Source organism: Martes martes (genome assembly GCF_963455335.1).
Source record: "Martes martes genome assembly, chromosome: 8".
Taxonomy (NCBI): Eukaryota; Metazoa; Chordata; class Mammalia; order Carnivora; family Mustelidae; genus Martes; species Martes martes.
In genome coordinates, this window is record NC_137895.1 from 73,743,172 (window position 1) to 73,760,475 (window position 17,304).

General features: G+C 41.1%; 1 protein-coding gene across 1 annotated transcript in view; it reads right to left on the reverse strand.

Moving 5' to 3' along the window:
* The window catches only part of PKP2 (plakophilin 2), a 90,167-nt gene that overhangs the window by 58,290 nt on the left and 14,573 nt on the right, over positions 1-17,304 (reverse strand). Inside the window, exons 2-4 of the mRNA XM_080812526.1 lie at positions 16,477-16,589; positions 15,084-15,778; positions 3,573-3,708 (exon numbers count right to left, since the gene is read on the reverse strand). Coding sequence (XP_080668652.1) covers positions 3,573-3,708; positions 15,084-15,778; positions 16,477-16,589 — 944 coding nt within the window. The remainder of the gene's footprint in view (positions 1-3,572; positions 3,709-15,083; positions 15,779-16,476; positions 16,590-17,304) is intronic.

Sequence of the window (17,304 nt, forward strand, 5' to 3'; positions counted from 1 at the left end):
AAAAATAAACAAGTGGGACTAGATCAAATACCAAAGGAAACCATCACAAAATGAAAAGGGGAACCTACAGAATGGGAGAAAATATTTGCAAATCATACATCTGATAAAGGGTTAATATTCAAAATATATAAAGAACTTGCATGACTCAATAGCAAACACAACAATCCAATTAAAAGTGGGAAAAGGATTTGAACAGGTATTTTTCCAAAGAAGACATACAGATGGCTAACATACAGAGAAGGTGTTCAGCATTCCTAATCATCAGGGAAATGCAAATCAAAACCACAGTGAGATCTCATGTCACACCTGTCAGAATGGCTATTACCAAAAAGACAAGAAATAACAAGTATTGGCAAGGATGTGGCAAAAAGGGAACTCTTTTGCATTGTTGGTGGTAATGTAAATCGGTACAAGCACTCTGAAAACATTATGGAGTTTCCTCAAAAAGTTAAAAACAGAACTACCTTAGGACTCAGTAATTCTACTTCTGTGTATTTATCAGAAGGAAATGAAAACACTAACTCAAAAAGATAAACTCCCATGTTTACTACAGCATTATTTACAAGACCCAAGACATGGAAACAACCTAAGTATCCACTGATGGACAAATGGATAAGTAAAATGTGGTATATATACACAACGGACTACTATGCCATCATAAATCAGAAGGAAATCCTGTTATTTGCAGCAACATGGATGGCTCTTGAGAGCATTATGCTGAGTGAAAAACACAGTGAGAAATTACTATAAAATCTCACTTATATGTGGAATCTAAAAACAACATACAAAAACCAAAATCAAAGATACAGAGAACAGACTGGTGGTTGCCAGAGATGGGGGGTTTGGCATTGGTGAAATGGATGAGGGTGGTCAAAAGGTACATACTTCCAGTTATAAAACAAGTTAAGAAGATGTAATGTACATCATGATGATAGTTATTAATACTGTACTGTATATTTCAAATTGCTAAAAGAGTAGAACTTAAAAGTTCTCATAATAAGAAAAAGAATTTAAGACTGGCATGAATGGTAACTAGACCTGTAATCATTGCATAATATATACATATATTATAAAATGTTGTACACCTGAAAATAATGCTTATCTATATTATTATGAATATAACTCAATTATAACTCTAAAAAAGCAGGAAAAAGGTGTTAAAAATACTAGAATATAAAACTTCTTCCTTCCTTCCAAAAAGAACTACATAAACATCCCCAGATTAAATTCCTAAACACAAACAAAAACAAAAAAAACCTTACAGGTTGTACCATACTGAATAGTGAAAGAACAACCAAATGCTTCCCCCTATGATCAAGAACAGGATATATCCACTTTTTTTTTTTAATATAGCATTAGAGGTTCTAGCCAATACAATAATAAAAAGAAATATAAGTTATCCAGATTGAAAAGGAAGAAACAAAACTCTCTTTATTAGCAGATAGCATGTTCTATGTAGAAAATCTGATGAGTCTACAAATACTCTACTACAGCGAAGAGTGAATTTAGTAATACTGCAGTAAAACTATAAAATACAGCTGACAGCAATTAAAGAAGACCGAAATAAATGGTGAAATATACCATGGTCATGGGTCAGAAGACTCAATATTGTTTAGATGATAATTCTCCATATATTGATCTATAGATTCAATGCAATCTCAAACCAAATCCCAGCAGTTTTTTCATAAAGAAATAGATTCTAGGGGTGCCTAGGTGGCTCAGTGTGTTGAGCCTCTGCCTTCAGCTCAGGTCATGATCTCAGGGTCCTGGATCAAGCCCCACATTGGGCTCTCTGCTCGGCGGACAGCCTGCTTCCCCCTCTCTTTCTGCCTGCCTCTCTGCCTATTTGTGATCTCTCTCTCTAATAAATAAATAAAATCTTAAAAAAAAAAGATTCTAAAATTCATGGGATGGCAAAAGACCTAGAATAGCCATAATCACTTGAAAAAGAACAAAGTCAGAGGACTAACACTAGCAATCTTCAATATAAAACTTTATTAATATATAAAACTATAGTAATCAAGACAGCATGAGATTAGCATGAAGAAAGACCAATAATAGATCAATGAAATAGAATACACAGTGCAGAAATGGACTCACATATATGTGATCAATTCCTTTTCAACAAAGGCACAAATATAGCTTAGACCCCAAATAATAGTCTTTTCAACAAATGGTGCCTACACAATTGTGCATATATATATATATCCATATATATATTTATATGTATAAATATATTTATATCTTTTAAAAGAAACTTCAGTCCACATCTTGCAATATATACAAAAATACATGCCAAATGGATCTTAGACCAATTATGAAATCTGACACTTCTAAAACTTCTAGAAGAATAGACTATCTTTGTGACGTTAGAGTGAGTGACCAGAAAGATCTCTTGGATATACCATGAAAAGCACAATCCATAAAGGAAAAAATTTATAATTAGACTCCATCAAAATTAAAAACTGTTAAAAGAATGAAAAGAATAAAATACAACTGGGAGAAAGTATTCTCAAATCATGTATTGGAAATCTTAAAGAACAAAGTAGGGTTAATAGATGCCAAACATTTCCAAGATAAAGGGTTAAAGAAAAACAAAGTGCAGGGTACTATACATAATCTGCTACCCTTTGCAATTTTGTTTTAAACAAAAAAGGATACCGAACTAACCCATCCAATAATTTTCTACATGCATAGAATATCTCTGGAAAGAGACCCAAAAAGTGATGAGAAACAGAGATAGGGAGAGAAGGAGGGAGGGAGGGAGGAGGAGAGAGGGCAGGAGAGTGAGAGAGAAGGAAAGACAGAGATGATGGGTAGGCTGAGATTTGGTGTGGAAGGGAAACAGTTTTCACTATACTTTTTTGAACTAGGATTTTTTTCCTACACAAATGTACCACTTTTTCAACAAACATAAAATGACCTATTGATTCCATCTTTGTGAGTTCTGTCCTATAGAACACTTATGCCAGGGTGTCTGGGTGGCTCAGTCAGTTAAGTGTCTGGCTTCTGATTTCGGCTCAGGTCACGATCTTAGGTGGTGAGATTGAGCCCCGTATCAGGCTCCATGCTCAGTGCAGAGTCTGCTTGAGACTCGTTCTTCCTCCCTCTCCCTTCCCTTCTGTCCCTTCCCCCATTCACATGCATACACTCTCTCTTTCTCCCTCTAAAATAAATGAAATCTTCTTTAAAAAAGTCTCAAGACTTTTATTTTATTAATTTGTTATTTTAAATTGACCTATAATTGATGTATAACTCAGTAAAGATTTTTTTAAAATTTATGTATTGAAAGATTTTATTTATTTATTTGAGAGAAAGCAAGAGTGAAAGAGATCATGGAGGGGGAGAGAGAGAGACGCAGACTTCCCACTGAACAGGGAGCCCGATGTGGGGATCGATCCCAGGACCTTGTGATCATGACCTGAGCCACAGGCGGACACTTAACCAACTGACCAAACTAGGTGTCCCAAGATTTTTTAAAATTTAAATAAACGATTGGTTTCAGTTTGCATGGCCCCCATAATAGATGTAAAAGCATGGCAATTTTAAACTGAACTAAAGATGACACTCACCCTTTTCCGGGCTTCAGATTTCTGGAAGCACTCGTGCTGTATGAAAGTAGCTGCAGCAGAAATTCTGGGTGGCAGTGTGTGGTCTGCGTCGAGCATACTCACTGCTCGCTCCAGAGTCATCTCCATGTCTGCATTCCTAGACAAACAGTCACAGAGTCAGCGGAATTCCAGACCTGCTCCCTCCTGCCTCCCAACCTGATATCCAGAAATGACCTGGCTTATATCCAAAAGCACAGAGAACATCTGAGCCTTGGCTTCTCTTCACCCAAAAGAAAGATCAGCACCTGAGATCAGAAGGTATAAGAAGCTAGCAGTAGAAATATTCCTGGTCAGACTAACCTCTGAAAAGAAAGACACTGAACTCTGTTTAAAATAAGTAATATGTAGTATGATAATCACATATTAAAAGGCCACGTTAAAGGCAAAATAAGGGGTTCCTGGGTGGCTCAGTCAGTGGAGGCACTTAAAAAGTAGGTAAGTAAGTAAGTAAAATAAATAAAGGCACAATAAGACTTCACATGGAGTTTAAAATAAATTTGGTCTTAAAAATTAAAAATATTTCTACCATGGTAATGTTATACTTGTGGATAAAACACCTTCCCTCAATAATCATTAGATTTTTCTCAGATCTGTTCAGAATCTGTTATTTTACCTGAAAATGAGTATTAAAATGAGCATTCAGTAAGTTTTCTAACAAATGAAACAGTATGTAAACAGTATCAGGAACACTGAGTCTGTTTTGTTTAAATAAGTCATGCTGATGTGACCGAATCCATTAGGAAAAGTACTGATTAAACATAATTATAATGTGCTTTTTCTTAAAGAAAACAATTTCTGTCACCATTGCCTTGCCACTGCCATGACATTTGGTATATGTCTATCTAGTAGCATACTTTTGTCCTTTACTAATTGCAGGTATTTATAGTGATGATGAAATCTGATGTAGTTTGACACGAGAGAATAATTGATAGAGGACAAATAAAATTGCCATTTGTAAAACAGTAACTCCCAAATGCCTCATCAAACTGGTTTTTTCTCCCCTTTTATTTCTGCCTGGAGGAGAACTACGTTAGGAACCCTGTTACCACTGTGGATGTTAACACATTCATGCTTCCTCAAGCACTGACTCAGAGAAAGCAGACTCAGGATGTCAACATCTTAGAATTGCAGCTAAAGACGTGCCTTAAAGGTACGTCTAAAGTCCTCCTAGGACTTTGGCTTCAAAGAGAGTTACACCTGATTCATTCCTGGTAATAGAGAACAAAAAGATAGCTTGGCAGGGCGTTTTCCAGTATTTGCTAACAAGCACAAAGAGTACAGGCATACCATGTCTTACTGTACCTGGTACCTTACTCTACGATGCTTTGCAATATTGCTTTTTTAAAAATTTGAAGGTTGCGGCAACCCTGCGTCAAGCATGCCTATCAGTGCCATTTTCCCACAGCATTTTCTTTATTTTATTTTATTTTATTTTATTTTATTTTATTTTATTTTATTTATTTATTTGACAGAGAGAGATCACAAGTAGGCAGAGAGGCAGGCAGAGAGAGAGGTAGGGAAGCAGGCTTCCTGCCGAGCAGAGAGCCGGACGTGGGGCTCGATCCCAGGACCCTGGGATCATGACCTGAGCCGAAGGCAGAGGCTTTAACCCACTGAGCCACCCAGGCGCCCCCCCACAGCATTTTCTAACCTGATGTCTCTGTGTCACATTTTGTAATTCTCATAATGTTTCAAATTTTTGCTACGATGATTGGTGATCAATGATCTTTGATGTTACTACTCTATTTATTTGGGCGGGGACGCCATGAACCACACCCACATAAGATGGTGAAATTGACTAATAAATGCGTGTGTTCTGACTGTTCCACTAACTGGCTGTTTATCCATCTCTCTCCTTCTCCTTAGGGCCTCCGTATTCCCTGATACACGGATTGAAATTAGGCGAGTTAATAACCCTACAATGACCTCTAAGTGTTTGAGTGAAAGGAAGATTTGCACGTCTCTCACTTTAAATCAAAAGCTAGAAATTATTAACTTCAGTGAGGAAGGCACGTTGAAAGCCAAGAAAGGCTGATAGCCAGGCCTCTTGCACCAAACAGTTGGCCCAATTGCGAACGCAAAGGGAAAGTTTCCAAGGAAATAGAAAGTTCACTCTAGTGAACACACAAATGGTAAGAGAGTAAAACAGCCAGGACGCCTGGGTGACTCACTGGGTTAAGTGTCTGCCTTCAGCTCTGATCGTGATTCTGGGGTCCTGAGGTTGAGTCCACAGAATGGGGCTCCACACTCAACAGGGAGTCTGCTGCTCCCGCGCTCTCTGCCCTTCTCCCCCCGCCAGCTCCCACCCCCCCACCGCCTCCTGCTCGTGCTTGGTCTCTAGCTTGCTCTCTCTCTCAAGTAAATAAATAAAATCTTAAAAAAAAAAAAAAAGTGAAACAACCTTATTGCTGATATGGAGAAAGTTTCAGTGGTCTGGAAAGATGATCAAACCAGCCATAATATTCCCTTAAGCCAAAGCCAAAACCACAGCAGGGCCCAGACCCTCCTCAGCTCTGTGAAGTCTGAGAGAAGTGAGGAAGCTGTAGAAGAAAATTATGAATTTAGCTGTTCATAATGTTTAAGGAAAGAAGCTGTTTCCATAACATAGAAGTGCAAGGTGAAGCACCTTTTTTAAAGAAAAAAAATTTATTTGAGAGAGAAAGTGCATGTAGGGTGGGGTGGGAGGGCAAAGAGGGGGAGACAAAGTCTTAAGCAGACCCCTCACTGAGGGCAGAGCCTAAGTGGGCTTAATCTCACAACCCTGCAATCAGGACCTGAGCCGAAATCAAGAGTTGGATGCTTAACTGACTGCACCACTCAGGCGTCCCTCAAGGTGAAGTACTTTTAAAGATATCTATATGTCTACAGATATATATCTACATATCTATAGATAGATCTACATATCTATCTATATATCTACATATCTACACATCTATCTATATATATATATATACACATATATATCTATATATTTTTTTAATTTATTTTTATTAGAGAGAGTGCATGCAAGTTGGGGAGGAGGGGGAGGAGGGAGAGAGTGAATCTCAAGCAGACTGCACACCTAGCATGGAGCATGATACAGGATTTGATCTCATGACCCTGAGATAGTGACCTGAGTCAAAATCGGGAGTCAAGTGCTCAACCGACTGAGCCACCCACACACCCCTAGGTGAAGTACTTTGTAGAAGCTACAGCAAGTTATCCAGAAGATCTTGCTAAGATCATTAGTGAAGGTGGCTACACTAAACAATAGATTTGCAATGTAGACCAAGCAGCTTTATATGAGAAGAAGATGCCATCTAGGACTTTCACAAGTAGAGAGGAGAAGCCAATGCCGGGCTTCAAAAAACAAGCTCTTTTGGTAGGGGCTATTGCAGCTGGGACTCTAAGTTGAAGCCAATGCTCACTGACCATTTCCAAAATCCTAGGGTTCTTAAGAATTATGCTAAATCTACTTTGCCCGTGCTCTATCAAGGGAACAACAAACCCTGGATGACAGCACATTTGTTTGCGACATGGTTTACTGAATATTTAGCCCAGTGTTGAGACCCACTCCTCGGAAGAAAAAGATACCTATCAAAATATTACTGTTCATTGACAAAGCACCTGGTCACCCAAGAAATCAGATGGAGACATACGACGAAATCAAAGTTGTTCTTAGGCTTACTATCACAATATCCATTCTGCAGCCCATGGATCAACGAGTAATTCTGACTTTCAAGTCTTACTATTTAAGAAATACATTGCTCTGGCAGTACATGTACGAAAACTGGAACCACACAGAGATAGCACGGCCTCTGTGCAAGGACGACATGCAAATTCATGAAGGAATTTACAGTGTTTATAAGTTGGTAATAAAAGGCACAGCATAAGTATAGTCAATGATACTGTAATAGCATTGTACGGTGACAGATGGCAGCTACACTTGTGATGAGCATAGCATAATGTATAAACTTGCTGAATCAATATGTTATATACCTGAAAATAATGTAACATTGTGTGTCGACTACACACAATTTTAAAAAATTTAAAAAAAATACATTGCACAAGGCTATAGCTTCCATAGATAGTAATTCCTCTGATGGATTTGGGCAAAGTGAATTGAAAAACTTCTAGAAAGGATTCACCCTTCTGGGTGCCACACAATAGCAGTCCTGATTCAACGTGCCTGGCTGGTTCAGTTGAAAGAGCAAGCGACTCTTGATCTCGGGATCATGAGTTTGAGCCTAACGTTGGGTGTAGAGATTACGTAAATTAATAAAACTAAACTAAACTAAACTAAAATGAAGAGCAACCTGAGAACAGGAAGAGGTCAAATATCAACATTAACAGAAAGTGGGAAAAAGTTGATTCCAACCCTCATGGATGACTTTGAGGGATTCGGGACTTCAGTAGAGGAAGCAGCTGCAGATATGGTGGAAACAGCCAGAGAACTAGAATTAGAAGGGGAGCCTGAAGCCGGGACTGAATTGCTGCATTCTCCTGATAAAACTTGAATGCAAGAGCAGTTGCTTCATATGGATGAGCAAAGAAAATGGTTCCTTGAGATGGAATCTATTGCTGGTGAAGAGGCTGTGAAGATTGTAAAAATGACAACAAAGGGGTTGGAATATTATATCAACTTGGTTGATAAAGAAGCCGCAGGGTTTGGGAGAATGGCTTTCAAACCTGAAAGAAGTTCTGTGGGTAAAATACTATCAAACAGCGTCACATGCTAAACCGAAATCATTCATGAGAGAAAAAGTCAATCGATAGGGCAAACTTCACTGTCTTATTTTAAGAAACTGCCACACCCCAACCTTCAGCAACCACGACTCTGATCAGTCAGCAGCCATGAACAATGAGGGAGGACCCTCCACCAGGAAAAAGATTACCGCTCTCGGAATACTCAGATGATGGCTAGCATTTTTTAGCAATAAAGTATTTTTAAATTAAGGTATGTACATTGTTTTTGTAGACATAATGCTATTGCATATTTAATAGATTACAGTGTAAGCAGAACTTCTATGTCCACTGGGAAAACAAAACATCCATACTGGACCCACTTTACTATGATATTCACTCTACTGTGGCCATCTGGAAACTAACCCACCATACCTTTGACGTATGCTTGTAAATTCCCTCTTATAGCAGGCTAACTCACTAATCCATGTGTAGATATGAGTTTATGTATGTGTAGTGTTGTATGGTGTGTTTGGGTGTGGTGGATGTGACATAGGTGAGAAGGTAAGAGTAATGGGACCCAGGACTAAAAACCAATACCCAGTGCTTCTGATACACATGTTCAGACATACCAGTGTCACCTCATGAGTATGAAGGTATTAAGAATGAAGCAGAACAGTTCTGGCATCTGTACTGAGAATTATATAATGATCTCTTGTTTTAAAGTGCCTCAGGAATGAACTTAATGGGTAAAAAATGTAGGCTATTACTATTTGAGTCATTTTTATTTAGTATAAACACAGCTTTTAAAAGAGATGAAGGGGCTCCTGGGTGGCTCAGTCAGTTAAGCGGTTAAGGGTCTGCCTTCAGCTCAGGTCATGACCTCAGGGTCCTGGGACAAGTCATAAGTCACGTGTTGGGCTCCTGGTTCAGCAGGGAGTCTCCTCCGCCCTCTCCCCTCGCCCCTCCCCCTACTTGTGTGTGCTCTCTCTCAAATATATTAATAGTTTTTAAAAAATAAAAATAAAAAAGAGATGGAAATATTCTACATGCATGGACTCCAATGCCTTTACAGAAACATCAAAACTCTAATACTTTCCATCTCGTGGGAATTTTAAGTGTTTACACCCTCGAACACTACACATGTTTTAACTGATGAAGGATCACTTATGAGAATAATAGCCTTCTGTTCGATGCAGGTTTTTTTGCTTTTTGTTTTTTTTAAAGAGTAAGCCTCTAATCCACTTCATAAGTCACACATGTCTCAGGGAAGTTTGCATTTCCCAACACTATAATGGCCACAAATAATTCCATTACTCTAATCCTTTATTCTCCTGAACATGATTCACAAAGAAGCTCTGCATCCACGGCTTGTCAACCCAGTGCTACTTCACTTTATCATTAAAAACAACTCTCACACCGAAGGAAGACTTCCTCTTTAAGAAGGTCTGCTACAGCTGAGAGGGTGTCGATTCTGGGTTCGCTGTCTGTGAAGTCCAGCTCTGTAACACGGCACACATTCCGATCCCAGTCTGGCTCCATCTCCTTGCCACCTTCACCCCTCCCTTCCCTGCTCTGTCTGCCTACCCCATCCACAAACCCATCGAGCTTTATTCCTTCTCTAAACACTGTGTGCCTCCTCACAAGCTGCTCTGATTTTTCTAGAAAGCCCATCGTTCTACCTCATTCTTATCCATTCTTCATGACTCAATTCCAATAGCAACAGCTCTGAAATCTTTCCTGTATTCCCATCCCCAGCTAGATCTTTTCTGAATTTCCTCCTCTATCCTCATTCCTCCCCTCCTTCCCTCTCTCTTTCTCTTCCTCCCTCCTTCCTACTTCCCTTTCCACTCAATCACAAAACACTTCTTGAAGCCTGTGGAAATGTGGCTTGTGAGATGGCGCTGGGAGTGGGTGGGGGTGGAGAGTAGGGGGAGACTCTCCCCTGGGCCCCATTATTGCCCGAACACATTCTCCAGAACTGAGTCTTTTTTAACCATTTTAGATAATATAAAATGATTTCAACATAAGTGAAAAATTCAAGAGGAAGCAGTATAAAATATCTTTGGTCAGAATAGGAGATGATATAGGAAACAAAATAAAAACATGGTACTTTTCTGTCTGTGCAATCCTTCAGCAACCAGCATTCTTGCTGACTAATAATGCAGCCCTGCCCCCAGGCTGGTTTCCAGATATTACATATATTAATAGGGCTATACCTCGGAGGGCCTAACCAATGTGACATGATGAATGGAAAGCTTCTGGGTGATGTCAGATGCTCAGGAAGTACAAATTCCCCCCCATCACAAAGGTTTAAGTGTGATGAAAGTATTGCTTTGGGAATGTGCCTCTGGTGTGGGTATGTGTTCCTCAAGACTGTTTTGAGGGGAATAGAAGAGTCTTAGTTGAGGCAATAAAGCCTTGAACTGGGCCATTAAAAATGGAAATGGAAAATAAGATATAGTTGAAAGATACCTAAAGAATCAAAGAATTCAAAGACATTGGTAATTAAGAGGATATGGAAGATTTTTTTCTGCTCTGTGCTGCTCTATGTCATGAACTTGACTGGTAATCCTACTAGGGATCCAACCTCTCTCCACAGGCTCCATCTACTAATCTTAGAGCACAATGCTCTTTTGTTCTCTGAATTCCCATAAGCTAGCAACTGATGATGTGTCTTACTTTCTTTTGCACCGATCCTGTCCTAGACCTTCATATAGTCCATTCCATTTTCTATCTCTTGCAGTGCTAGCTACACTGGAGGAGTCTGACTTTCATTTGCTGAACCACCACTCCCCAACAGGTACAAAAATCATATTTTTAGAAAAACAGATCTGGAACATTTCACTTGGTAATTTCTTAAACCTTTTTCACCAGTCTGCTTTAGATCAGATATTGAATCTCTTTTCACTCCAATGTCGTGGTTTTTAGCTGCCTTAGTAACTGTCTGACCAGCCATTCTTCTTTTGGAAAGAAAGATCCATTATTTCATACCTTATGTTATTATGTAGGTTTATAATTGTACCCGCCTACTCTGTAGGAATGCTCCACATACATGAAAGAACTCTTCTTTACATGTAGGACTTTCACCAGACATTAAAAAAAAAAAAAAAGTAGATTCCAAAAACAGGGACTAGATAGGTTTGAAAGGTTTGAAATGGGAGAGAATGCAGGGCAAAGGAGAACATGGGGTCCTAGAGCCAGGACTCTCAGGAGACGGCCCTGGGGGCCGAACTGCCACGGGCACACCTCGGAAGGAAGAGATGCAGACGCCATAGACACAGGCGCCAGGCAGAGATGCCACTTGAGGACTTACTCCCCTATTATTGGAAATACCCTCTTTTCCTTTTACACAGAGAGAAAATTTTCAAGAAGAGTTCATTTTTATGAATTCTGGTCTTCAGTGTAGCAACTCTGGGAATCGTCAAGAATAGATTTCTTACCCTTTATTTTACATTTCTTGACCCTCACGTGTTCCTTCTATTCTTTGATAATTTTGTCTAATAAAATCTGCCCTGTCCATTAAAACAATAACCCAAAAGTAGCATAGCTAATACTTCTTCTAGAACCTGAGCAACAAAAGAACTTAGATGGCAAAAAATACAGATTTTATGTTTCATTTCTTCCTTCCTTCTTTCTCTCACCATGCACTTATTTAGTGCCTATAATGGGTCTGCTTCTGTTTTAGGGTACTGAGAATACAAACATAAGACATTCTCAAGAAGTTCAAAGTCTAGAGGAAAAGCTGTATGAAATGAATAACCACAATGTATTATTCTGCACCCACACGGTGCCGCTATCTGGGGCACCCAGATTACAAGGAGAGTGATCAGGAAATAGGCAGGATCTGAGTTACATCCAGAACCATAAGGAGCCAGGCAAAACCAGAGCTACTGGGGATAATGAGAGACAGACAGAGACAGATGGATATAGATACATGGAAAAAAGGAAGGGAGAAAGGAAATACATGAATGAATATCTATTAAGTGAAGAGATTCCAAGTGGTCTGTTTGTGTAGGGGTGTGGGGGGATGGTGGTGAGAAAGGGTGGAGGGGAGTAGGATTGGAGTGATAAGCAGAGGTGAAAATGTGGGCTTGTACCATGTGTGCCATCCTAGAAAGTACAAAAACTTGGTGGAATTATGGAAAGGTTACAATCGAGGCAGAGAAAGAATCAGATTTGGTAAGATCATTCTAATGGTCAGAGAACAGTTCTGACGGAGCAAGACCAGAGGTACAGAGATGTGTGCAATGGAGATGGACAAGGGGTAAAAACTTAAGGCCCGCTGGGGAGGTTGCAATACAATGTGGGACTCTGGAGGGCTGAAAATAAGCACAACTTATAGGTTTGTAAGGGGCAGGACTTCAGTTCGAGGAGATGGTTAGGAGTAGACAGTAGGGGGGAGCTAATACATTTAGGTTTTGATATACTGAGTTTGGGATGCCCAGGAGGTTGCTAGAAATATATGCAGACCTCGATAGAGTTCAGGATAGAGGACAGTTCTGAAGAAAAATCACGAAGGAATGAGAATCACGAAGATAAGAGTGTAGTAAACGGGTCTCCTTGGAAGAGCGCCCAGACTTGGAGAAGGGTTACCGAAGGCGACCTCTCTGAGCATGCAGAAAAGGAGCACACAGAGGAGACTGAGACACAGCTCGAGAGGGGAGTGGAAAACCGGAAGAGGCTGGTGCCCTGGAAACCAAGAGAAGAGAGAACTTCACAGACAGTGCTGTCAAATCTGTCTAAAGGCTGAGTAACATGAGGACGGAATAAATGTCTGCTTCAGATGTAGCAAAAAGGCAGTCATCGGTCCGTTTGTGAGGACAACACTTCCACAAAAAGGTGGGGATGGAAGCCAAAGTACGGCAGAGTGATGAGAGACTGGGGAGTGGAAGGGTGCCTCAAGAAGCACGGGGGAGGGACGCCTGGGTGGCTCAGTTGGTTAAGCGGCTGCCTTCGGCTCAGGTCATGATCCCAGCGGCCTGGGATCGAGTCCCATGTTGGGCTCCTTGCTCCGCAGGGAGCCTGCTTCTCCCTCTGCCACTCTGTCTGCCTGTGCTCTCTCTCTCTCTCTCTGACAAATAAATAAACAAAATCTTTAAAAAAAAAAAAAAAAAAGAAGCACGGGGTCACGGAGATGGAGGAAGAGAAGAATGCCCGTTGTCAGAGGATGCGGCATCAGAGTTCCATTACTGCTAAAATCACTTTGTGAAAATTGTGCCAAGCACAAATCCTAGAATGTAGCAGGCGCTTAATAAATTCTAAATTTTAAATTATCCACTTAAAGGCCTTCTTCCATAAGGACCTCATGCATTTTCTTCTTTATAAGTATGTCCACAGTGACAAAGATCTGCATTCTATAAGAAATGTTAGAAGTCTCAGGCTCAGTTTTGTTTTATAAAAACTATTTCCTGGAGCACTTGGGTGTCTCAGTCAGTTAAGCATCTGACTCCTGATATCAGCTCAGGTCGTGACCTCAGGTTTGTGAGGTCAAGCCCTATCCCACCCACCCCCCCATCCCAGTCAGGCTCTGTGCTCAACCAGGAAGTCTGAGATTCTCTCTCTCCCTCTCTCTCTGCCCCTATCCTCCCTCACACCGCCTGGATGCCCCCTCTTTCTCTCTCGCAAATAAACAAATCTTTAAAAATTTCCTGCTTCAAGATTAGATGATCCTAACATCTTTTATCACCAGTGTCTGAGCAGTCAACGAGCAGACAGCACAAAGTCACTTAAAGGGATGATAAGAGGTAACAACTTCCATTAAGCAACTTTAGAAATAAAACAAAAGTCATGCATTTAATGTTTTACCATAGCAATACTACATCATTATTTCCGGAGTTACTGATTTAATCATCAATTTCTCAACCTTTCTCTTAGTCACTTCCTCAGTTCATGAAATTTGTACTCCAGCATTAAACCTGAGTAAGACTAGGGCACCTGAGTGGCTCAGTGGGTTAAAGCCTCTGCCTATGGCTCAGGTCATGATCTCAGGGTCCTGGGATCAAGCCCTGCATCGAGCCCTGCATCAGGCTCTCTGTTCGGCAGAGAGCCTGCTTCCTCCTCTCTCTCTGTGCCTACTTGTGATCTCTCTGTCAAATAAATAAATGAAATCTTAAAAAAAAAAACAAAAAAAAACCTGAGTAAAACTTAGGTTCTAAAGATCAGATTGGTCGTGCCAGAAAGTCAATATGAGAGGCAAAAGAAGGACTTCAAGAATCTGGTTACTTTAATTATTCATTACTGCCAAAAAAATTCTCTCCAAATCACTGCTGCTAGCATCAAAAAGTAAAAGCGTCAGGCATCAAAGGAAGGAAAGCGACACCTGGGGATTAAGCTGCTTACTTAGCTCTCCAGCTCTCCACCGTTTTACAACAGTAGTTATCAAAATAGCAGGTGAAGTTCACTCTTAGCACCAGCAATACGCATTTTTTCCTTCCTTTAGTTCGAGGAATGATTGAGACAGTGCATCAATTAACCATTTCTTGGTCTACATTCGAGTAAGCACTCATTCAGAGCAGATTCTCACACGGCCAAGGGGTGGCCACGCCTTCGGCCAGCGTCTAATTTGGAACAGATGGACTCAATGTCACATTTCCCCACAAAGCTGCCAGAGGAGCACGTAGCTTGGCCCCTGTCCCTGAGGTAAATAGGCTAATCTGTCAATTAGGCAGCTGCCTGAGAAGTCATTGTTTTCGTCGCTTCTCTCTGGAAGCCTTTCTCGGCAGCCCCAGAAGTGCCAGCTCACCCTGAAGGGCTGTGGGAACAGAATGTGCTGGCACAGGCTGTCCCGCCAACCGAGAGGGGACTCACCCGAGCTGGGAGTCGGTGAAAGTGCTTCTGTCCAGGAGCAGGTTCCCACTTCCAGCTGCTGCCACTTGGCCAGCCGTCATGTGCGTCCTCCTCCCACCTGCATCCACAGTGACACTGGGCCCGGCTTCCCTCACCATGCGGGTGCTGCGGAAGGAGCTCTGGTGCCAGGAGTGAGCGGCCCTGTTCTGATTGACCACCTGCAGGGGTGCCAGTGGCCGGAGGTGCCCAGGGACAGGCCCCGAAGTCAGATAGTTCTCTTTCTCCAAGAGGTTTCCCATGCTGTGACTGGTCCCGGGCCTGGGGTATGTGAGCACCACTGAGTTGACAGGGGCATTGTCGAACATGGTGTCATTCACAGACCCATACTGGTGCTGTCTGTGGTAGGTGTCATAGTGGCGATGTCTGCTCATGGCCCCGGAGTGACTGAAACCAACGATTTCTGAGCGAGCATATCGAGGCGGCAGAAGGAGGGTGGATCTCCTGCTGTCTTGGTGCCGCAAAGTGTGCCCAGCCTGGCTTCTCTGGCCATACTGGTAATCACTGTGTGAGTAATGAATCCTCTCAGGGCTGCTGTCTGGAGAAATCTCAAGTCTCCTCAGAGGCTGCCTCAAGGATCTTTCTTCCACCGACTTCTGTGAACTGTACTGTGCTGTTCCTCTCCCCCAGCGACTTTCATAAGTGGCAGTGGTGCCTGTCTGCAGAGAAACAAAGTTTAAATGTGGCATAAGTCAGTTTTCATCTTTGTTAAAGACCAAGGAGTCCAGGACTATTACATAAGGTGTCCATTTCTCTGTCTCACATGAAGATGTTGGCCACTTTTCTTAAAAAAAAAAAAAAAAAGGTTGACTAGTTGTTTGTACTAGGATTTGATACTGTTTAATGTTCCCAGTTTTGGTGTGCCTGGGTGGTTCAGTCAGTTAAGCATCTGCCTTCAGCTCAGGTCATGATCCCAGGGTCCTGGAATTGAGCCCCACATCGGGATCTTTGCTCAGCAAGGAGCCTGCTTCTCCTTCCCTCTTCCTTCCCTCCCCTATTTGTGTTTCCTCTTCCTCTCTCTCTCTCAATAAATAAATCTTTAAAAAAAATAAAGTCCCAAGTTTTCCCTGGTGTCCACACAACAACAATCTTCATATAATTAGTTTAGGGAATGGCAATATTTGAGAAAGGTAAACATTAAAAAATAATCTATGGAAGGGGCGCCTGGCTCACTCAGTTGGTAGAGCATGTGACTCTTGATCTCAGGGTCATGAGTTCAAGCCCCATGTTAGACACAGAGCTTATTTAAAAAAAAAAATTAAAAAAATTAAGATCTACAAAATTTAAAAAGAACTATTAAAGTTTAAAAATGTTTTCATGGTAATCTGATAACTAGGGTTATTCCTTGGTATCCTACCTTTAACATGTCATAGGTTTTAATACCAGGTGAACGCCCACCAGCATAGTCACTTTCAACCAAGTGTAGGTTATAGACATACTCAGGAACACTGCTGGTTCGGTGAAGATTTCCTGCAATCAAGCATATAGTAAAATATTAAGTGGGCCAATAAGTAGTTAAAGATTACATAATGGGTTTAAGTAATTAAGACCAATAACAAGTATCAGGTTTATATTAGTGTTTTTAAATGCTTAACATCACCCTTGGATATGGGAAATGACCAAATGTTATCACAACATTTTTTATGAGATTTCAAACTAAAAGTTGAATTAAGAATAAAAACGTATTTTTAAAAATACTAGTTAAATTTTTTTGTAAGAAAAAGGAAGAATGAGGAGAGACAGTTTTCACAAAGATCCAAAAATGGGGGCACCTGGGTGGCTCAGTGGGTTAAGCATCTGCCTTTAGCTCAGGTCATGATCCCAGGGTCCTGAGCTTGAGTCCCACATCCAGCTCCCTGCTCAGCGGGGAGCCTGGTTCTCCCTCTCCTCCCTGCTCTTTTCTGTCTCACCATCTCTGTCTCTCTCTCTCTCTCTCAAATAAATAAATAAAATCTTTTAACAACAACAACAACAAACCCCAAAGATCCAAAAATGTTTGTTACAAAACTGAGGAATTTGGGAGTCATTTATTGGCTCAGGTGGTCCATTGCATAAACATTCCGTTTCTTGGGGCCCTGGATGGCTCAGCGGGTTAAAGCCTCTGCCTTCTGCTCAGGTCATGATCCCAGGGGCTGCATTGGGCTCTCTGCTCAGCGGGGAGCCTGCTTACCCCTCTCTCTCTCTG